Source organism: Panthera leo, assembly GCF_018350215.1.
Source record: "Panthera leo isolate Ple1 chromosome Y unlocalized genomic scaffold, P.leo_Ple1_pat1.1 chrY_random_Un_scaffold_81, whole genome shotgun sequence".
NCBI classification, from domain to species: Eukaryota; Metazoa; Chordata; class Mammalia; order Carnivora; family Felidae; genus Panthera; species Panthera leo.
The window spans coordinates 323185-346807 of NW_024962235.1; the positions used below are offsets into that span (position 1 = coordinate 323185).

Here is a 23623-nt window from a genome sequence, read left to right on the forward strand (position 1 = left end):
CCTCAGCCTGACGGCCAAGGAGGAGATACCGTGCGGACGGCCATGTGGCCCCGGTAGGCGTGACACTAAGGACTTCTCCAGGCTTTGCCCCAGCTTCATGAAGAAGGGGCAAGGGACGGAGCAGGGAGTGGCTCACGGCGTGGACGATCCTGTGCTGAATGCTCTGGTGCCCGTAGTGAGGCCTCTGGGGAAAGGGTGTATAAGCGACCACAGACTGCGCGATACCGGGGACCTCGCAAGTGAAGCCTGGAAGGTGACAGCGCTGAAGAGGACATGCGGCAAAACGGGGGCCACGCTGGCACCTTGGCACTCGCTCCAGAGCCTGGACCGGCCATTGGCGCGCGCTTGCTGGCGGCCAGCACCCTGTCTTGCTGTCTTGCAACCGATTGCTCCCCGAACCTGGCCAGCTGGCCTGACCTGCCCTGGAACCACTTCGCCCCCAGGCCGCATGCGCACACTCTTCACTGCCTCTGTCTCGGCCCCTCCTCCACAGCAGCCACAGCCAATGCGGAGTCCTCAAATCCCAGAGCCTGTGCGCCTGCGCTCAACTTTGGCGGGCTGCGGCGGGAGGCTTCAGGGAGCTAATGGTCTTGCGGCCAAGGCTCCCCCCACCTGCTGCCGTTTCCTGTCCTTGTCCTGAGGCTGCCCTAGCTACACTGGGGCCGGGGCCGAGCGTCATGGCCAGCGTGTCGCGGTCCGGACAAAGCGGAGATTCCCGCCGACCCTGGGCCCTGATCGTCCCGGATGCGAAAGGTGGAGAGTCCCGGCCCCGCGGGAATGCAGGGGCGCTGGAGGGCGTGGGCTGGCCGCAGTCCCCAGGTTCAGGGGCGGCAAGCGCCCATCCTGTGCAGGAAACCCAGGCCGGGTGTGAGATACAGGTGGCAAGCCCAGCGGAGGAATTGGTGCTGATATTGGATGACGGAATGGTGGCGGCTGAGGTGGTGATCGGGGAGGAGGAAGAGGACGGCGAGGCGACCAAGGATGAGGTGGCTGGAGAGGAGAATTCTGAGGAAGCCAAGCCAGAAGCAGAGGACATGCACGAGGAGGAGGAGGAGGTGGAAGTTGAGAGACAGCAGCAGGAGGAGTTTCAGGAGCAAGAGGAGAAGCGCGAGGCAGATGCAGAGGCGGAGGAGGGGCCCCAGCTCTCACAGCCGCTGCAGCAGCAAGAGCCAGCGCTGCGTCCTGCCTCAGCCCAGGACCCGCTGGCAGCACTGGAGCGTCTTCAGCTGGAGATCAGCGCTGGGAATGCCCAGGATTCCAGGGCCTTATGGCGGCTGAAGCGCAGGATTCTTCGGAGGCAGATTTCTTACCTGGATCACAGAAGGGCCATCATCAAGCACATCCCTGGATTCTGGGCCCAGGCGGTATCCTGCCTTGTGCTGGTGGGTGATGGCGGGGGCTGTTGTGCAGGAGGGCTGGGCACTGAGAGCAGGGTGCCTCAGGGCGATGGCCCCCAGAGAGGAGAGCTGGGGAATGGTCCCTGGCCCTGGGTTGGTGTGGTCTGGGATCCAGTGTAAGGCCTTGGACAGGGGCGGTTGTTGGGGATGGGGGGACTTGGTGACTGGGTCTGTTTCCTCTAGGTCTCCGCCAACGTTGGCCTGCAGGCTGGTCTCAAATATTACTTGCAGACACGAGCCATGTGTCCCCATGCTACCAGAGCTAGGGTAGCACAAAGCAGCCTTCACTCAGAGCAGATAAGGCAAGGAAACATTTCGCTGCAAAATGGGAGAGTTACGCAGGCCGCACACCCACCTTCACATTCACAGGCTGTGCACGTTTCCTAGCAGTTCCTTCAAAAGAGAGCATTTCAGACACACACTCATGACCTTTAGTGGAACCACGCCACGCCCCTTTGCCAGACAGTAGGACGACTGAGACCCACTCCGAATGGGGTACAAGCTGCCTCCTCAGACCCTGACACACACACACACACACACACACACACACACACACACACACACACACACATACACACACACAGAGGATTCTCTCCTGGTATCTCCACCCCTGCTTCCCTCTCTGTCCTCAGGCTCCGGCTCGGTCCCACCCATGTCTTTCTCTCCGGACTGGCTGTGTCACTGTGTCTAATCCTTTTCCCTCCTCGGCCCTCCTCGTCCGTGCTTCTCGATCTCTTTCTCCCTCCCACACCCTCTGCTTGCGGCGTAAATGTGCAGTCGGGTTCCTGTAAGCCATGTTATTCCATCTGGACTCAGGAGGCTGGTGACAACATAGGTCTTCACGGGAATATGCCAAGAAACCCAGCCGTGAGGAGGGGTCAGAGCACATGCCGACATCACAAGCTATGATGGGCTGCTGGCAGCCCACACAGGTCAGATATAGGAAGGAACTGTGAGGCGTGCAGGCAGTGGAGTCTCCCCCTGCTGTGTGCAGACAGCGTGGGAGGTACAGGAAGCCAACGGACTGCCCAGTGTCGATGGGGTCTGATGCATCTGCAGAGGCTGAGGAGTGTGGGGACTAGTGTTTCCTGGTCTTTCTGCACATGCCGTGATCTAGTCCCTTGCTCTTAGCCTGGGAGGGTTGGAGGGGGGCTGTGTCTGTTTCCACAGCATCTGAAGGCACAGCTCCTTGACACAGCACAGATTCTGAATCACCCCCAGTTGTCGGCCATGATCGGTGCCCAGGACAAAGACGTGCTCAGCTACGTGGTCGACTTGGAGGTGAGACCGGGGAGGCTGTGGCTGGGGGCCGTCCCGTCGGGTGTGGGATTTGGGCAGGAGAGGGTGAGGCAAAGGTGCTCACCCTCACAGCCAGGCAAGTAGCTCAGGACCCCGAGGGAGGACACTTGCCCCCTCCTGTCCCATTGCTCACGGCAGGTGGAAGAAGTGGGCCATCCCAAGTACCGCTGCAGAGTGATGTTTTTCTTTGGGGCCAACCCGTACTTCCGGAACCCAGTGATCATTAAGGAGTATCAGCTGAGCTTTGCTGGTAGGGTGTGGGTCCCATGATGGTGCGGGGCAGGGGGATGAGGAGCATGAATCAGGGGCAGGAGGGAGGGGGAGGGGGAGGGGCAGGTGGGTGGGGAGGAGGCCATCAGCTTGCTCCTCAAATCCTCTCTTCCTGCAGGCTACAGGACATCGCGTTCCACTCCAGTCCAGTGGTTCTGGGATTATGAACGTGGAGCTCCCAGTCGCAGGCATGACCCCACCAGCCTTAACTTGTTCAACTGGCTGTGTGAGCACAGCTGCCCAGGGGCGAACAGGATTGCCGAGGTGGGGCCCCTGAGGCCTTCGTCAGCAGTGGGGATGTGGGTGGCCCCCGGCCAGAGAGGAGAGTGGGCTATGCCCAATGTGGCGCCGGCCTGTGTCCTCTTCCAGATCATCATCGAGGACCTGTGGCCCAATCCCCTGCAGTACTACCTGAGGGAGGAAGGGACCAGAAGACAGTGATCTGACGTGCTCACGTGTCGGTGAGAACCCCAGTATGCGGTGTGTTGACCTGCGTGTTGTATGGGCAAGGGAACGTGGGCCACACATTGGCTTGGAAATGGAAGGTCCGCCGACACAGGGACACAGGTAGCATGGGGAGAGGGTGGGAGGATGACAGGGGACCTGCAGAGACTCAGCTGCAAACACACAGAGGGTCGAAGCCTGCAAACCAAATGCAGTTGTGCTGTGGGCTGGGGCTTTGGAGAGCAACTCGGGAGGAGCAGTGCTTCACCACAAATGCTCCCCGTGGATGTCCGCCCTGTCCCGGGCTTCCCCCTGCTCCTTCAGTCTGGATTTGCCTGCCAGTCTTTGGGTCAGGAGCTGCCGTGTCCCCAGGCGCCACTGTGGTGAGAATCTCGCACTTCCTTCCATGTGCCCCACCACGCCATGTCCTCCCGCAACCCGACAGCCATTCTTAGAACTGGTCCAAGGCCATTGGGGGCTGGAAATGAATCCCTGGGTGAGAAAGCAAGGGGGATCGCAAAAGGGTGAAGCACAAGAGTGACAGCATCTGGGATGTATTTGCAAATATCCCGTATCATTCTTGGTGTCTGTTGCGTGGGGGTGCGTGTGTGTGCGTGTACGCAAATGTGTCTGCGTGTGCCCACATGCGTCAGGGGCTCTGCATCTGTGTGGGCGTGAATGGCGCAGAGCTTCTATCTTTGCCCATGCAGAAACAATGGAGGACGCCACCAGTGCTGGAAGAGATGGGTGGATGAGTCTCCTGTCTTCTACGTGCCCCGGAGAGAATTGAGGAAGAGATAACGTGTGGCAGCCTTGAAGAGTTTCCACGATGTTTATGTGGACACATACAGGAAGCTAAAAACCCTTCTGTTTTTGGTGTGTGTGTGTGTGTGTGTATGTGTGTGTGTGTGTGTGTGTGTGTGTGTGTGTGTGTATGGGGACCTGAGGAGGGACGATGAGGAAGGGACCTGAGTGTGACTGTCCTGCCGCTGCCCGGGTGATTCTGTGTGTGCAGGAGAGGTGCAGTACTGGGGTGGGGCCGGTGTTGCCATGTGCACAGAGGCCTGCCTTCTTGGGCAGGAAGAGCCTGGAAGGAGGAGGAGGAAGAGACAGACCTGTTATTTGGAGATTTATTGTATAGGCCAGAGCCGAAAGGCAGGGAAGGGGATTGCACAGTGGGACCAAATTGGTCCATTGGGTCCTGGTACAGTGTGGACAGGACTTGGGGGGTTTCAGCCAGGACCCTTGCTCCCAGAGGGGTGTCGTGTCCTTGGTGAGATAGAATCCAGTCAGCAAAGCCTCCAGTCAGGATCAGAGCTAAGGCCCCGTGTCCCCGGAGAACTCAGGAGTAGGCAGACTTCTCACAGTCGATGCCAGTATACCTTGCTGCTGCCTCCCACACCCGGGGCTCCTTTGACCCTGAGCCCTGTCCTCAGACAGTGGCTCAGGATGGGAGATGTGTGAGGGGGAGGGGCAGGTGTGGGTTGTGGGCAGCAGCGAGGCTTATGAGTGGGATTTCATGCAGAGAGTACGCGTGAGGGCAGAGATCCAGCGTGAGTTCCTGCGAGTGTGTGTGGGCATCTGTGGCAAAATGTGCCTGAGATCCGGGGTGGTGCTGGCAGTGTGAGCGTGCATATGTTCGTGCGATTGCGTAGCCATGTGTCTCTGTGTGTGCAGGATTGGGTGTGTAAGCCGCCGGAGAGACAAGGAGAGACACAGGGGTCTCTGTGAATGAGGTGCTTATGTGGGACGGTCAGGTGCCAGAATACAAGAGTGCAGTCCCTTCCCTCCTGAGTCCTGACAGTAATCGCTGGGATGGGTGCAATTGTTGCTGGTGGAGCTTTGCCCCATCCCTAGCACAGACCTCTCTGGCAAGCAGCCAACTGCTCTGTAAGGAGTACCCCAGCACTCACATCTTCGCAGGTGAGGCTCATCTCAGTCCTTTCTAAGCTCCAGGCCTGCCTGGGACCTCTGCACAGAATGCTAAGCCTGCACAAGTCCATCGTTCCCTATGTGGCCGAGGCAGCCTTTGTCCAGGCACTCAGGCAAAGGAACACAGGTTGCCTGGGACGAGGCGACCTCCCTGAGCGCCTGCTGGTGTTTGCACTTGGGAGTCTTCTCACAAGCCTCACATGGCGTGTTGGACACACGGCTTAAGCCTGTGGACACAGAGGAAGAGCATCACCCGACTCATCACGGCTGATGATGAGAGGGCAGAGTGCACACGGGAGAGGATGGCGTGTTCGTGGCTTTTAAGAGCCCCACCTCCCCACGACCCTCCCCTCTGTTGGCTTGCAATCTGGGCCACCCATCCGTAACCTGAGGTCATTTCACAAACAGCGAAGTTCACACAAGGGCATCAGTACTAGGACTCCTTCAGGAGTCTTGTGGGTGTGAGTGTGTGATCAAATTGTTTAATCAAAAAATTAGGTATTTTGTTTTGTTTACAATTTTATTTCCAACATTCATTCTCAAAATTGTTATGCTTTAATATATGATTTTTAAAAAACTCCTTCAAAATATGATTTGATATTCGATCTTGCAAAAAAACCTCTTAAATTTTTATTTATTGAAAATTCGATGACAAGTTTGATGTCAATATTTAAAAGTTTCTCAAATTCATTCCATCTGACAATATTGCCGTAATTGCTGATATTGTATTTGATTTTAAAATGTCTCAACTTATCTTTTTAAAAGTAATTTATTTTGAAAGAGAGAGAGAGAAAGAGAGAGAGAGAGAGAGGGAGAATACAGAGGAGAGGCACAGAGACAGTGAGATAGAATCTCAAACATAAATTAGAAATCCAAAAGCTCTGAAGAAACAAAAGTCCAGGACCAGATTAATTCTACTATAAACTTAAAGAAATGTTACTCCCTGTTCTTCTCAAAGGAATTCCAACTTCATTCTAGGAGACCAGCATTAACTTTATATCAAAATCAGAATACTACTCCACTAAGAAAAAGAACTACAAGCCCATATGTTTAATGAACATAGATGCAAATATCCTCAAGAAAATACTTGCATACTGACTGTAATAATACATTATAAAAAAAGTATTCACCACAATTGAGGTAGATTTATTCCTAGTTTGCAAGTATAGTCCAATATTCCCAAATCAATTAACATGTTACAGTACACCAATAAGATAAAGGAGAAGAACCCCATTATCATTTCAATAGCTGCAGGAAAAGCATTTGAAGAAGTACAACATCCATTCATGATAAACACCCTCCGCAAATTAGGTTTAGAGGAAAAATACCTCAACATAATAAAGGCCATCTATGAAAAACTCATAGCTAAAATCTTTCTTAATGGGGAAAACCTGAAAGCTTTTCCCGTAAGCTTAGGAAGAAGACAAGGATATCCACTCCCACCACTTTTTTATTCAGCACAGTACTAGAACTCCTAGCCACAGCAATTAGACACTAAAAAGAAGTAAAAGGCGATGGAATCAATAAAGAAGAAGAAAAATGTTCTCGATTTATAGAGGACATGATACTCTACTGTAAAACCTGAAAGATTCCACGGACAAAACTGTGAGAACTGAAGAACGAATTCAGTAAAGTCATAGGATGCAATCAACACAAAGAAACCTGTTGCATTTCTATACACTAATAATGAAGCCGCAGAAAGACAAATTAAGAAAACAATCCCATTTATAATTGGACCAAAAAAATAAGATATCTAGGGGTAAACTTATACAAAGAGGTGAATAACCCATACTCTGAAACCTATTAAATAAGGTTGAAAGAAGCTGAAGTCAACACAAAGAAATGGATAATTCCATGCTCATGGATTGGAAGGGCAAATAATGTTAAAATGTCTATGTTACCAAAGCGATCTACATATTTAATGTAACCCCAATGAAAACACCAAAGGCATTTCTCACAGAACTAGAACAAACAGTCCTAAACTGTATATGGGACCACCAAAGAACCTGAAGAGCAAAGTAATCTTAAACAAACAAACAGACAGACAGACAAACAGACAAACACTGGAGGCATCACAAACTCCAGATATCAAGTTATACTACAAAGCTGTAGTTAATCAAAACTGCATGGTACTGGGACAAATTGGAATGTAGACCAATGGCACAGAATAGAATACCTAGAAATAAACCCACAACTATCTGGTCTATTAATCTTTGACAGAGGAAGAAAGCATATAAAATGGGAAAAAGGTATTCTCTTCAGCAAATGGTGTTGGAAACCTGGACAGAAATATGGAAAAGAACGAAACTGGACCACTTTCTTACAAAACACATTAAAATAAGTCCAAAATGGATTAGAGACATAAATGCTGACCCTGATACCATAACAATTCTAGAAGAGAACACAGGCAGTAATTGTTTGACATTAGCCAAAGAAACGTTTTCTAGGTATATCTCCTGAGACAAGGGAAACAAAAGCAAAAATAACTATTGGGATTGCATCCACACAAAAAGCTTCTGCACAGCTAAGGAAAAAATCCACAAAAATGAACGGCAACCTACAGAACGGGACAAGATATTTGCAAATGACATATCCAGTAATGGATTAGTATCCACTACATAAAGAACTTACAAAACTCAATACTGAAAAACGAAATTATCCAATTAAATAATGGGCAGAAGACCTTAACAGACACTCCTCCATGAAGACATGCAGATGGCCAACAGACACGTGAAAAGATGTTTATCATCACTTACCATCAGGAAATTGCAAGTCAAAAGGACAATGAGATACCACCTCACACTTGTTGGAATAGCCTAACTCAGCAACACAATGAACAACAGGTGTTGATGAGGATATGGAAAAAGAACTTTTGCACTGTTGATAGGAATGCAAAGTGGTGCAGTCAGTGTGGAAAACATAGTAGGTTCCTCAGAACGTGAAAAATACAACTGCAGCAATCACACTACTGTGTGTTTAGCCAAAGGATACAGAAACGATAATTCAAAGAGATACAAGAACCCTGATAATTTTGGCAGCATTATCTAAAATAGCAAAGATAAGGAACAGCCACGCGTCCATCAAATGATGAATGGATAAAGATTTAGTATGTATATATGATGTGGTATTATAATGTGGTATTATACACACATAATTATATGATGTGGTATATTATGTATAATACCCACACACAGTGGAATAGCACTCAGCCATGTAAAATAATGAAATCTTGCCATCTGCAACAGCATAAATGGAGCTAGAGAATATAATGCTAGGCAAAAGAAGTCAGTCAGAGAAAGACAGATACCATATGATTTCATTCATAGGTGAAATTTAAGAAACTAAACAAATGATCAAAAGTTGGGGAAAAAGAGTAATAGACAAATCAAGAAACATACACTTAATTATAGATAACAAACTGATGGTTACCAGTGTTGGGGGGGGGGGGTGCAGATGTAGTGAGTGAAATATGTGATGGGGATTAAGGAGTGCACTTGTTGCCATGAGTACTGGGTATTGTAAGGGATTGCTGAATTAGTATATTGTACATCTGAAACTAATATAACACTATATGTGAAAAAATAGGGGCTTCTAGGTGGCTCAGTTGGTTGACCATCCAACTTTGGCTCAGGTCATGATCTCGCAGTTCGTGGGTTCAAGCCCTACATTGGGTCACTGGTGTAGGCATCACGCCCACTTCAGATATGCTATTCCTCTCTCTCTGACCCTGCTTGCATTCTCTCAAAAATAAATAAGATATTGTTTAAAAAACGTAAAATATTTAAAAATAAATTCAATTTATAAGAAAAGAAAAAAAAAACTTTAGAGCACCTAAATAAATTACTGGATTTTCTGATATTTTAGGTATCAGGAAATTCATTTGTTTGCATATGTGTTATTATGTCTTTTTAGGTATTCTCTGTCCTGTCCTGTTTTAATAATAATAGCAGTAATAATAGGATTCTATATAAGGGGTGTTTGCTATGTTTCAGATATTGTTCTAAACTCTTTATATGATTATTATATTCATCTCTTGGTCTTACATATATGAGAACTAAAGCACAAAAGCATTAAAAAAAAAAACAACTGTGCCGATGATCATACACCTAGTACTGCTGAGACAGGATGTAAACTTGGGTACGTTGGCACTAGAGGACACTATTTCATGCCACCTCTCAGTTCCATCACATGCCACCTGTGTTGACCTTGGGAGCAGACAAGTTCCTTAACCTCTGAACTTCTTCAATTTGCTGATGTGTAAAAGGAGGTTAATAGTAACCCCTCCTTCCTAGGGCCCTTAGGACAATGACATGAATTACTTGTGAAATGTTCAGAACCTCCCCTGGTATGAGTAAGAACTAAGTAAGTGTTGACAAGAAACATCTCAGCCAGGCTAGCTGGTCCCCAAGTCTTACGCATTTGCTCCAGTGTTAGACTTATGGGGTTATGCTAGTTTTTCAAAGAAATGACTCGCATCGCTTCCATTCTCTTGCTGCCTTTTCTTAAAACAGTTGTATTCATTTACATTGCCTCCAAAACATTCATTGTCTATTTTATTGGCATATGTACATAGGATTTTTTCATAACCAAAAGCTCTATAATGTTACCATGTTTTACTTTAATAATTTGGTTTCCTTGAATTTTCTGTTTAAAAGAAAAATGCTTTAATTTTACTGATTTTATCTTAGGTAACTTTATAATTTCTTGGTTAAATACAAAAGTTTTTGTATTTAAGGAAAACATCTAACACTTTAAAGGGGCCCTTGTACAGCTTTGATCATATCTGACAATTACTGATTGGTGCTATTCCTAATCACCCTGCTTTTTGGGGGTTATCCCAATCACATTTTTCAGTGAGCTCCTCTCTGGGTCACATTTGTTTCCTTGCCAATTGCTCTCTCAGGCTACTCTCACCTCAGGGGCTTCTCTTCTAAGACTGAAATTCTCTTGACTCTGTTTATCTCCTTCCAACAAATGTCAATTATACATAACTGTGATGAAGGAAGGGAGATCAGATTTTTCATGAGTCTTCCTGATGAAATTACATGATCCATGTCAGAAGGTAAACAATTTAGCATTCTCCCATACAAACAAGAAATAATTAGAAATATAGTCAGAGAATTGGCACCATTTGCCATAACAGAAGAAAAAGGAGAAGGAGGTGGAAGGGGGGAAGGGAGGAAGGAAGGAAGGAAGGAAGGAAGGAAGGAAGGAAGGAAGGAAGGAAGGAAGGAAGGAAGGAAGGAAGGAAGGAGGGAGGGAGGGAGGGAGGGAGGGGGGAAGGAGGGAAGGAGGGAAGGAGGGAAGCAGGGAGGAGGGAAGCAGGGAAGGAGGGAACTTAACAAGAAACATGAAAGAAATATATAAAGAAGCTTTTCAGAAAACTTTAAACTCTTCTGAGAGATATTTTAAAAAAAGCTTGGGGCGTCTGGGTGGCTCAGTCGGTTAAGCGTCCGATTTCAGCTCAGGTCACGATCTCGCGGTCCGTGAGTTCAAGCCCTGCGTAGGGCTCTGGGCTGATGGCTCAGAGCCTGGAGCCTGCTTCCGATTCTGTGTCTCCCTCTCTCTCTTCACCTCCCCCATTCATGCTCTGTCTCTCTCTGTCTCAAAAATAAATACGTTAAAAAAAATTAAAAAAATTTTTTTTAAATAATAAAATAAAAAAAAGCTTAAATGTAAACATTCCTTGTGTTGGAATAAGAAAAGTTATTATTGTAAGAATGCCAACCATCTCTAAATTACTATGTAAATTTGTTGCAAGCCCAATAAAATATGGATTTTTTAAATCAGATCAGCTGGTTCTAAGGTTTTTGTATAAATATCAAAATTCAAGCTGATCCAGAAAACATTTTCTGAAAATGAAGCATATGAATTAGGTGAGTTCTACCAGATGATAAATTATGTTATAAAGCAAATGTGGCTAAGCTCAATAAATGAATCGTCATAGAGAATCCAGAACTAGGTTCAAAGCATATGCAAATTTAGTATATAACTAAGTGAACCTTTGAAAGCAAATGCATTGTTCGAATAATAGTAACAATGATACTATTCATGAAGTTTCAGTACTTTTCTTATACATGTCTTAATTTGTATAATTTCATATTATTATATGTTATAATATTGTTACCAATGTTATATGTTTTCTTATAAAAATGCATCTATAAAATCCTAGGAGAAAAGAAGAAAGTTATTTTTCTATTCTCTATTGGGATAAGCCTTCTTAATATTTACTGAGCACTTGTTGCTAAGATTTTTTAAGCACTTACGTATTTATTTATTTACTTATTTAATTTCCACACTGTGGTAATGTCCGTTTCACAAAAGAGAAAGCAAAGAACAAAAAAGGTAAGGGGACTTTATTTGTTTCCCTATAGCTCAAGATGGAAGTACATAGTCAGATAGTTTTACTCTAGAGCGTGTGTTCTCAACCGTGATGATCACAACTGACAAACACCAGAGAGAGCAGAAACAATGGTGGAGCCCAGTGGAAGGCCCTGGGCTCAATACCTCCTTGGCCTTAAAAGGTAGGCAGTATCTGCCTGCACTTGTCCACAGATGGGCCATTGGTAGCATAGGCATAAAAATGTCTTGGCATCATTACTTAACCTGTGAACAAGTGGCAGTATGGTCCTGGTTGCAGAGAAAGAAATGTTGCCTACTACCAGGAAGCGATGTGTGAGAGGCAGTCTTACAAACTGTAAATTAGTTAGGCTGTACCTGGCAGCACCTTAACCTGGAAATACAAAATTCCATTATAAACAACCGATGCGTTTCCCCCCAAGAGTAAAAAAAATAAAAAAAATAAAATAAAATAAAAAAAAAGCCCGGGAGGCAAGCTTACCCCATACCTGCAAGGAGGATGGCTTCCCACATGCTTTGTTTAAGAAGTATCTATTATGTGGATCAAAGGAAACTATAACTTTCTTAGGTAAGATTTATGTGTCAAAGCGTTCATTTTTGCCAACGCTCCAACACAGTCATCTGCAGAATCACTTTAAATCTCATCTCACTGCCTCCCCCAGTTTTATTACAAATGGAGAAGATATTTTTTTTATGTAAGTCAATCTATGAAGACCTAGGAGAAAACATGGGGGAATTATTCTTATAATACAGAATGACAACGATCTTTCTAAAATAGGGGTGGATATTAAGCTCAGATGTAATGATAGTAGAGAAGGATCATTTTTATTATATTGAATATATATATTTTTTTAATTTTGTAAAGAAAAAATAAAGCCAAAAAAAAAAAAGGGAAAAAGAAAAAATAAAGTGAGGTGCCTGGGTGGCTTGGTAGGTTAAGCGTCCAAATTCAACTCAGGTCACGATCTCATGGTTTGTGGGTTTGAGCCCTGCATCTAGCTCTTTGCTGACAGCTCAGAGTCTGGAGGCTGTTTCAGATTCTGTGTCTCCCTCTCTCTCTTCTCCTTCCCTGTTTGCACTCTCTCTCTCTCAAAAAATAAATAAACATTAACTTTAAAAAAAGAAAAAAAAAAGAAAAGAAAGGCAAATGAAAATTGGTGGAAATATTTGCACCACCAATAGAAACACAGAAGACAAATTCCCATAATGCTTGTATTGCTTTTTTTTTAAAGCCACACTGTAAAACAAAACAAAAATCCAATAGAAGGAATAGAGGAAAGAAAAAGGAAGTTCACCAGAAAACAAGCATAAATGACTTTTAAACAATGTCAAGATGTACAACCACAATTTTAGAAAGCAATTGTAAATAAAAATGAAATACTACTACTCATCTATTGGACAAAAACTTTGGTAATGCACACTATAGATAAGGGAAGAGGAAAAAGGCATTTCAGAAATGTAATTGGCTAACTGGTACCTCTTGTTTGGAAGACAGTTAAACATGATAATGGTAAAAATAACAGTAATAACATTCATTGAGTGTTTGGCATGTTGGACAGACACTGACCTCTTTCACATATTTTAATTTAATTATTCCTCATAACAACCAAATGGAGTGCTTTATATTACTACCCCTCTGAGAAATCAGAGGCACAAGAAGATTAAGTCATGTGTTGTGAATGGAGTAGCTGAATTCAAAGTCAGTATTAAAAATTCAGTTCAAAATACCAAACTTGACAAAACCCATACAAATTCAAACTATTTATACCTGTTATCTGTATACCTTCATGAGGGTTAGGTTTTTCCCTACAACACAGAACAAGGAAGAACTATGATTTCAATAGGGTAAAAGTGGATTTCTCTCCAAAATAAGTGAAATTTGGAGGTATACAGCTCAAGTCTGACTGGGCAGCTATATTCTATGAAGTGCAAAGAAATCTAGTTCCTACCAGCTCTTGCTGGAAGAATCTCAGTTCACTTTCCATCCAAATGGTTTGGCCCTAGAGTTCAGGATCCAAGGCCGCATGTGAATGACATCAAAGAAAAAATAAAGGACACCAGGCACACAGCTGTCTCAACTTTCTCAGAAAAGCTGCCACATGACACTTCCTCTTATATTGCTTTGGCTGCAAGGGAAGCTGGGGTATGTAGTCCTAATTCCGAGTGCCCGTAGGCACAGCTAAGCGCTGGTAATAACCAGCAAACGAAGGAGGTGGAGGAATGGATGTGGAAGAGGTTCTTTCTGTCCTACTGATACCACAATTCCAGTTCTAGGAAATTTCCCAAGATTTTTCCATTACAAATCATCCTTGATTTAGGATGGAGTCACCTCTAGATAAAACCATTGTGAGTTGAAATTATGCTAAGTCAAAAATGCATTTAACACACATAATGTGCTGAATATCATAGTTTAGTCTAGCCTCTATTATGTGTGTTCAGAATAGTTGCATTAGCTGAAACTATGAGACATCATCTAACACACAGCCTATGTTACATTAAAGTTTAACTGTCTCATGTATTTCAGTGAATACTGTGTTGAAAGCATAAACACAACGGTTGTGTGAGTACAGAATGGCTGTAAGCATATAGATTGTTCACTACCATGATCATGTGGTGGACTGGGAGCTGTGGCTGGTTGCTCTGCCAGGCATCACAGGAGAGGGTCGTATCGCGTCTCATTAGCAGTGGGAGAGGTCAAAAATTTAAACTTGAAGTACAATTTATCTTTTAAAACGTTTAATGTTTATTCAAGTTTTGGAGACAAAGAGAGACAGAAAGAGTGCGAGCAGGGGAGGGGCAGAGAGACAGAGAGAGACACAGAATCTCAAGTCAGCCCCAGGATGCAAGTTGTCAGCATAGCCTGAGGCAGGCTTGAACTCATGAACCGTGAGATCTTGACATGAACTAAAGTCAGATGCTTACACCACTGAGCCAGCCAGATGCTCTTGAAAGTACAATTTGTAAACAATGCTATCATTTTCACACCATTGTGAAGTCCAATAACTATAAGTCAAACAATATTAAGCCAGCGACTGCTAATCCTCCATTCATCCTTGCAGATATATTTTTGATCATCTTATGCCTGCCAGTAAGCTGACCTCCATGGACTGCATCGTTTAGGCTTTCTTGTCCTCTGGCTTCCATCCATCGTTGGCAGGTATACTAATAGGTAGCCAGAGAGCAAAAGAAAAGCAGTCATTATATGTACTGTGAACTCTGGAATTTTGGCAGTGGCTTATTCCTCAGTCTATGGCCACATCTCCTGTTAGGTGGCTTCTCTCCCAGCTGTGGGCTCATTGGCTTCTAGTAACACTTGTCCTTTCCTTGTCCCTTGGTGCCTGGGAGAGGTGAAGTCTTCCCTTGCTAGTCCCCAAGAACTCGACCACTTAGTTTTGAGCCCGTTTATCTCGCCAGCACCTGTGTTCACAGTTCCTCCATTAAACTCTTTCCAGGTAAGATTTTAGAGGCAACACCCACACTCTGCTGGACTCTGGCAGGCAAACATATGTACACTGCATATGTACACAAACATATGTTCACTGCAGCATATATAGTCTATAGTCGTAGACTAGAAACAAATTAAATACACATAAACAGGGGACAGATTAAATACCTCCAATGCAGCCAGGGTAGGAATACCATGAAGTATATTTAAAAAATAATGTCCCATTGGACCAGACACTTTAATTTTTAAGAGGGCAAATGGCATGTCATACCTTTTAACAATCACAAAAATCATGTATCTATAAAATGGAGAGCTGTAGATAATATCTTGGTACTATATATATATATATATATATATATATATATATATATATATATATATGCCTAATATATATATATTTTCATGTGAGGTATGCATATACCATAATATGCATATTATATACTTTGAGATTCTGGAAAAAAAACCCTACAAACTGTTAAAGGTGGTCTTCTTCTGGGGAAGGATAATGGAGGCCTAGAGAAGACATAGATTTACTTTCACTGAATAACTTTTTTTGCTACTATATGAATTTTTACCATGTGTATATTACCTTTAAAAAGCTCGTTAAAGAAAAAAAAAGTTTTCCTTAGGATACGTATAGGGAAGTTTATGAATATGACAATAACATTCCTCTGATATTTCAATATTGCAATTTGGATCCCAACTTCCTCCCCTCCCTACTCTGCCTGGTATCAGCAAGACAAGAAATAACAAGTATTGGTGAGAAGGTAAGAGAAAAAGTAACACCAATGCACTCTTGGTGGGGATGTAAATAGGTGCAGCCACTCTAGGGAACAGAATGCAGGTTCCTCAAGAAATTAAATCAGAAATACTACATCATCCAATAATTCCACTACTGGGTATTTACCCAAAGAAAAGGGAAACCCCAATTTGAAAAGACGCATGCACCTCTGTGTTTATTAAAGCATTATTTATGATAACCCAGCTATGGAAGCAGCCCCAGTGTCTGTCAACAGATGAATACATAAAGAAATGTAGTGTCCATAGAATGGAATATAATTTCATTGTAAAAAAAGGAATAAAACCTTGCCATTTGCAACAACATGTGGGAACCTAGAGGGTATTATGCTATGTGGGATTATTCCGATAAAAGGAAATACCATATAATTTCACTTTTATGTAGAAGCTAAAAGACAAAACAAAGAAAGAAACAGACAGATTCTTCAATACAGAGAACAAACTTGTGGTTACAAGAAGAGAAGTGGGTGGGGTGTGTAAGATAGGGAAAGGTGACTAAGAGTTACAAACTTCCTGTCATAAAGTACATAACTTACAGAGGTGAAAAGTACAGCACAGGAAATATAGTTCATATTATAACAACATGATATGGTGAAAAATGGTGATTACACTTACCATGGTGAGCACTGAATAATGTATAGAATTATCAAATCGCTATTTTACACACCTGAAACTAAAATAACACTGTATGTAATCTATACTTCAATAATAGAATTTTTAAAATGAAAAAAAAAAGCATCTATTACCCTTGTTATCTGGGAAATTAAAAAAAAAAAGAGAGAATAGGTTAGATATTTGATAGTTATTTTAGCCTGCATTAAAATATGTACCAATTAAGATGCTGCATCAAAACATACCCATGGTGATGGGGAAGACATCTAGGTATAAAACAATAGGGCATATTAAGGAATTTGCTGATAGTTGATCATGCGGGAGTCTAAGGGCATGAGCAATTGGCCCAGGACCAGTAAGGATGCAAAGGTGGGAGCAGGGTGTGGATGGGAAAGGTGTTTTCTATCATGCTGGAGTGTGGGGGAACCACAGCTTGGAAGGCAGTGATGTAATAACTTTTGCATGTTCCAAAGTCCACTCTAAGGGGAGTAGAGATATGAGCTCCATCATGAGGCTCCACTGATGCCAAGCAAAGATACAGAAGGGTGCGGCATAGAGGAAATGTGGTTGCCATAGTATCCACAGAAGTGAGTTACTAACAACTGAATCATACTGGTGAGGGAAGGAGAGGAATTACACTAGGATAAAGAATAAAAAATGCAGAAGGAAATGGTGGGAAAATGTGATCGTTTGAGGTTCTTTGTGAGATGACCTCTTTACAAAGTGTAGGACCCAGTCAAGAATCGGAATGACTCAATTTCCTATTTTTACCCTATTTATACCCTCTCCCTATATTCAGTGTGATTTTTCTCTACTGTGTAATGCCTGAACCTCTTGTGTCCTTCCTACTCCAACCTTGCCTAGTTAATACCTACTCACTCTTTAAGGATTAGTTCAAGATAGCACGCCACCTGAAAAGTCCCTTACAACACTTCATCTCCTTCCCCTGAAGGCTGAGTTACATGGATTTTCCCTTCACACTCTCCTAATGCTCCATGCATCTTGGGATCATTACACCATAATATCTGCCTCCCCTACATGATTGTAAGCTCCTTGTGATTGTAAGCGCCTTGTGAGTAGGGTCTGCCTCCTCATCTCTAATGTCCCAAGCATATAGCACAGTGCTTCGTAGGACTCAGTTGGCTCTCAGTGACTGCCGAATGAATTAATGAATCTAGAGTGGGAATAGGAACATTTTTGTCTCTCATACTGGGGTTGGGGTTGAAAGTTGTGTTGAAAGGTGTGATTATGAGGTCTGAGTGAGGGTTTGAAAGTGTCTACAATCTAAGTTCTATCTATGAAATAAGAGTCATTTCCCAGGGAAAGGTGAAAAAGATAGGTTGAGGGAAATGATGGAGGTATGGAATAGCTGCTGTGGGGAGAAGACCGCTTAAGATTGGCAAGAAGCTCTGGGGGTAGGTTGCCATCAGCAACCATAAAATCATAGTGAGTGACCCTAGTGACTGTGAGTCCCTGTAACAGTTCACTGGGCTGAGTGAGACAGAGGATTGGCTGACAGAGAGGAGGACTCATCCAAGCTTCAAGGCCACCAAAGCCGATGCAGCAGAGGACTAGGAGGTTCCAACACAAAGTGACATACTGAGGTGTATACACTGCATTAGGAAGGGAAGTGGAGCCACAAGGGATGATATACAGGGAAATGAGAGGGAGGAAGTAGGGACCACAAGTCTCTATCAGGCTGAAGAAGAGAAGTTGTGAAGTCAAGTAGTGAGACACCTGGTTAGGGGAGGTTATCTTCTGAGATATTGGCACGTTAAGTTTGACATTCTAGCAGGAGACATCTGGATGATCATAGAGCTCAGAGCACCATCACGGAAGTTAGCTACTGGAGGAAACTGACTCTTAAGGTTGTGGGAGCCAGAGAATTTAAAGAACACTGAAGCTACATTGCTAGAGCAATTTTACCAGGATTCTGAAATTGCCCACAACAGAGGCAGGAGCAACATGAGGAGAAAGAAGAGTAGGAAGGGATTCCAGAAATGTCCATGAAAAAAAGGGTGGCGCTCTGGGATTGAATAGATGGACTAAGGAGGTGAAGGCAGGAATTTCAGGGGAGTAGAAAGATCATGGCCTGGAGGTGGTAACAAGGGGCCTGAGGATCACTATCCAGCCTCTCCCTTAACCCTGAAGGAACTTTCTCTCTGCTGGAGCAATGTCTCCAACCTCTACAACCTAGACAGCATTTATCTTTGTTCCTCATTCTGGCATCTTGATTCTGCTTGCTGAGACGTCTCTTAAATGGAGTCCCCTGTCTGATTCTTTTTTTTTTTTTTTTCTCATGGGCATCACTACACGTCCCAGAATGTTATGACATCGAAACGAATATGGCCTGTTTTTCATTCCTTCATGTGACCAATAGGACCAACTCTACTGGACGTAGACGGAGTTTCACTCCAAATGATGATGGACTCAACATGCTACTTTGCCCAAGAAATATACTTGTATCTCAGAAGATCCTGCCAGAAGTAACAGTGATATCCAACCCACCCAACAGAGCTGGCAATTAAGGCAGCCTGCTAAGAACACATCAAAATGCAATCATGTTTTCTAGTGTTGCATCTTTTAGCATGTAGGCAGGTAGTCCAAAGCCAAAGAAGTAAAATATTTTAAGTTAGGGAATGAAAGGAAGGTAAACTGCCATAAACATATTTTAAACTGTTGGGAAAAAGGAGTAGAATATGAGTGTCATAAACTCACAATCATTCATACAGGACATCATACATATATTCCAGGAATTTTAAGATAATAACATGTGGTTCATATAGTAGAGAAAGCTCCACTATTGCCACTCTCTTGATGATCTGCCAATACGTGGTCACCATGAAAGCTGCCTGACACCTACTAAAAAACCCAATGAATAACAGATGATAACGGAACGCCCATGAAATACCATGGTAGACAAGTGTGGGCAGAGGTTATGAAGCCCAGAACATGGTCCCTGCCCTTAAGAAACCTGAAACATAAGGGAAAGTGAAGTGAAACCAGTGAGAGTTAAAACCTGTGTTAAAATAACTGGCTGACTTCTAGTCAGCATCAAGAATCAGACATGTGTTTTCTGTGGAACTGTGAACATTGCCTCTGTGTTAGAAAGTTCTCTTGAGTTGTATAATGTTGCGAAAAACTGGCCTTTTCTGAGCCTGGGCAATTCCCACACTGGTGCATGGTGACACAAGCCTGTCAGATCAGTGGGCTCCTTATATGCTGCTTCCTGCAGAATGAGCTGGCCGTTTTCTCTGTCTTCCACACCACCTGGCTTAGCAAATTAGATCATATTAGGGCTATTGTCTCAGAGACAAGAAGAGGCATCTGTAACTGAAAGAGACCAGGATGATATCTTCCAAAGAGACTTTGAAGAGTAGAAAGGTCAACAAGACGAGTATAACTATAATCATTTTTTTAAACCCATCCTTCTCTTCCTCTGTTATACACGCTATCCTTTAGTAAAATATATAAAATCAACACATTTCTTAAATCTTGGCACAGAGTGTTGTGAGAAAGAGTATCTTACATTATGCAGCACATTTTTATGTACAAAATCCTTCTGCATATATGAACTCTTTTGGTCCTCAACGCAAACACTATAGAAGTAAGAATTGTTGACACAATTTACAGAAGTCCATTTGGGGTTTCGGCTCCATTCACTCCACCACTACAGGTGAGTAAACAGTTACCTTTCCCACTCTCATGAGCAGGAGTTCCCCTCCTTATAGATCAGACAAGTCTTGTTCTAAATGTCACCACTCTTTCTAGGCTCTGCCCTTCCTACCTGCCAATCCCTTCTGCTAATTCTCTCCATGCAATTCAATTCAATTCAATTCAATTCAATTCAATTCAATTCAATTCAATTCAATACATTCGATTCAATTCAACTCAATTCAACTCAACTCAATTCAATTCAATTCAATTGGCAATTAACAAAGCCTAACCACAAGTCAAACTGTATACTAGGAAGTGCAATGACCAAATTGACACCCTCAAGGAGTGGCCAAATTATCTAGGGAGACAGGGACACAAATCATTACAATATGGCAAAAATTACAGTACAGGGTACTGCCCATGGTACCACAAGAGTTCCAAGAAGGGACTAATTCACTCTGCCTGGTGGGATTAAGTAAGTAATGGTTGAGGCAAATTTGAAATATGAGTGATTAGGGTAGAGAGGGCTTCTCAGGCAGATGCAAACTTACCTATGCAAAGGTAAAGAAGTGGGGAACCTCAGGGAGTTCAATCTACTTCCTACACATAGCAACATCCAATGTAATTGGAGAAAAGCAGCACAAAAGTTACTTGATGGCCACTGACCAAAGTGAGGTCAGAAGGCTACTTACTCACACCCCTAGACCTCTATTTCACAACTTCCTTCTCCGCAAACTTCCAACTGTTCCCAACCCTTCTTCACTCTGGTCTTATAACTTTGCCTATTACCGCACTGAGAAAACCAGGTCAGTGAAAAGAGAATTTGCAAAATCACCTATCGCATCTACCATTCCATCTACACCTATTCCCTTGTGCTCTGCTCTCACCAACATTAATATGAAGGATCTGTTCATTCCTCTCCGGGCCAATTATCTTTTGGACACTAGACTGAAGTCACTCTCGCCTGTTAAGAACATTTCTGTCAGCAGTTCTCCCCCACTCTGCCATATCATCATTTCCATCAGCAATATGGAAATTACAAAAATGCTTTTATTTCTCAAATTTTAGAAAGAAAAACCAAAGCCCTCTCTTGACCCTGCTCCCTTCCCTTCCCACTGCTGCCTCATTTTTCTCCCACATTTTGTCACAATGCTCCTTGAAAGAATTGCCTTCCTCCCTGTCTACAGTCATTCTCCTCCAATTCTCTGTTGAAACCACTCCAATCGGCTTTTTCCCGGTGCTACTGAAACGGTTCTCATCACAGGTCAATGACATCCACTTTGCAAAACACAGTGATTATTTATATTTTAGTAGTTTTTAAAGTGTATGCATTCATTTTGAAAGAAAGGGAGAGTGAGCAGGAGAGGTTATGAGACAGATGGAGGCATAGAGAGAATCCTAAGCAGACTCCACACTGTCAGCATGGAGCCCCACCTGGGGCTTGGACCCACAAACCATGAGATCATGACCTGAGGTGAAACCAAGAGTCAGACACTTAACCAAGTGACCCCCCCCATGTGACCCTGATGATCATTTATTTGACCTCATCCTATTTGACTTGCCATCAGCACTTGACCAATTTGATACCTCCTTCCTTGAAACACATTCCTTACCAGGCTTCCTGGACTCGAGACCCTCCTCATGTCTCGCCTACTCCTTCAGTGGGCACTGTGTCTAGTTTCCTTCGCTAGTTTTTCCACATCTTGCAGTACTTTAAGAGTTAGAGACCCCAGAGCTCAGTCCTTGCATGTCTTCTCTCTCATCCATTTCTCACTCCCTCGCTGATCTCATGCGATCTCATACTAAGTAATCCAGCCTAGAGTCCACACGAAACTTCTTAGTTTAAACTCCAGATGCCTATATCTAACTGCATTCACAAAAATGCAGCTTGGATGTCTGATAAGCATCTCAAAACTCACAATGTTAAAAAAAGCAAGTCCTGATGTTTCCCCTAAAACCCATGATCTCTAACAGACAACTTAAAACTACCACCAACGTGTGGTCAGCCCAAAAAAAACAAACAAACAAACAAAACAAAAACAAAAACAAAAACAAAAACAAACTTGGTATCATCTTTTATATCTGTTTTTCTCATACCTTACATTCAAACCACAAGCAATCCTATTATATCCACATTTATAATGTACACATGATCATAATTTTCTCACTATGTGCCCTTCTTGCATCCTTATTCAAGCTACAGTTATTTCAGGATTACTATAGTAACCTCCTTATTGTGTTGTTGTTGTTGCTTGTATGCTTGCTTCCCACTCCATCCTGCTCCCCCAGACAGTAGTCAGAGTGATTTGTTTAACATATAAATTAGGGTCACCTGGGCGGCTCAGGTGGTTGGCCATCTGACTCTTGATTTTGGCTCAGGTCATGATCCAGAAATCATGAGCTCATGGGGTCAGAACGTGCATTAGGATCTGTGCTAGGCATGAATTAGGCATGAAGCCTGTTTGAGATTCCCTCTCTCACTCTCACTCTCTCTCTCTCTGTCTCTGTCTCTCTGTCTCTCTGTCTCTCTATCCCCCTGTGGGCACTCTCATTAAATAAATAAATAAATAAATAAATAAATAAATAAATAAATAAATAAAATAAATAAGTAAGTAAGTAAATAAGAATGAATGAATGAATGAATAAATAAACAAATAAATAAAACTAAAATATGAAACTTGGTCAGACTACTCAACTGACTTTCCATCTCATTGAAAATAAAAGTCAAAGTCCTTATAATGACTTTCACATTCTTCGTGATATGCACCCCACACATACCTCTCTCTGACTGACTGAATAAATAAATGAGGAAATGAGTGTATGGTTGGTAGAGAAGAGGAACATAGGATGAGATTAACCTTATAGAATTAAACAGATGATGAGCAACCTTCTAACTAAGCCAAGAAGTGTCTTCAGGTTTATTTGAATACAATGGGTAGTCATCAAAGTCATTCGGGCACAATAACTATCTCCTGTAAACTGTCTAGGATCCAATTCATATGTCACCTTCTACACCAATCCTCACTCTTTACCAACCTCCCATTCCCACAAGAAATCCATCCAAAGGAAACTTGCTACTCCTTTAATGTGTCACATTTTCAAACTTCCGTGTCTTGCTCTTTTTTTTTATTTTTATTATTTATTTTTTTTTCATGCCTGGAATGCCCTTCCTTACTCTGTCGATTTGAAATATGCCTTCTCTAGAAGACTCACTTCAAGTGACTGTCATTTTTGCAAAGCACTCCCTGGGTGCCCCAGAGACTCATGTGTTTTCTTCTTTGCAATTCCAGGGTACATTTATCCACCTCTATTACAGATGTTATCAACTCAGTATAGTTAATTTGTTTGCACAGTGGCAAATCCCTGGATAACAAGGTCCATTATTAGTTCTAGATAAGACCTCTGTTCT

The 23623-nt window shown here is 43.3% G+C and overlaps 1 protein-coding gene across 1 annotated transcript; it reads left to right on the forward strand.

Annotated features, from left to right (window-relative positions):
- Positions 1–304: 304 nt before the first annotated feature.
- LOC122212852 (testis-specific Y-encoded protein 1-like) lies at positions 305–4274 on the forward strand. The gene is made up of 6 exons (XM_042926828.1): positions 305–1364; positions 2601–2678; positions 2835–2946; positions 3085–3230; positions 3336–3427; positions 4121–4274. Exons 1-5 carry the CDS (start codon positions 585–587, stop codon positions 3405–3407), a joined length of 1188 nt encoding a protein of 395 aa, XP_042782762.1. The 5' UTR covers positions 305–584; the 3' UTR covers positions 3408–3427; positions 4121–4274.
- The last annotated feature ends 19349 nt before the right edge of the window (positions 4275–23623 follow it).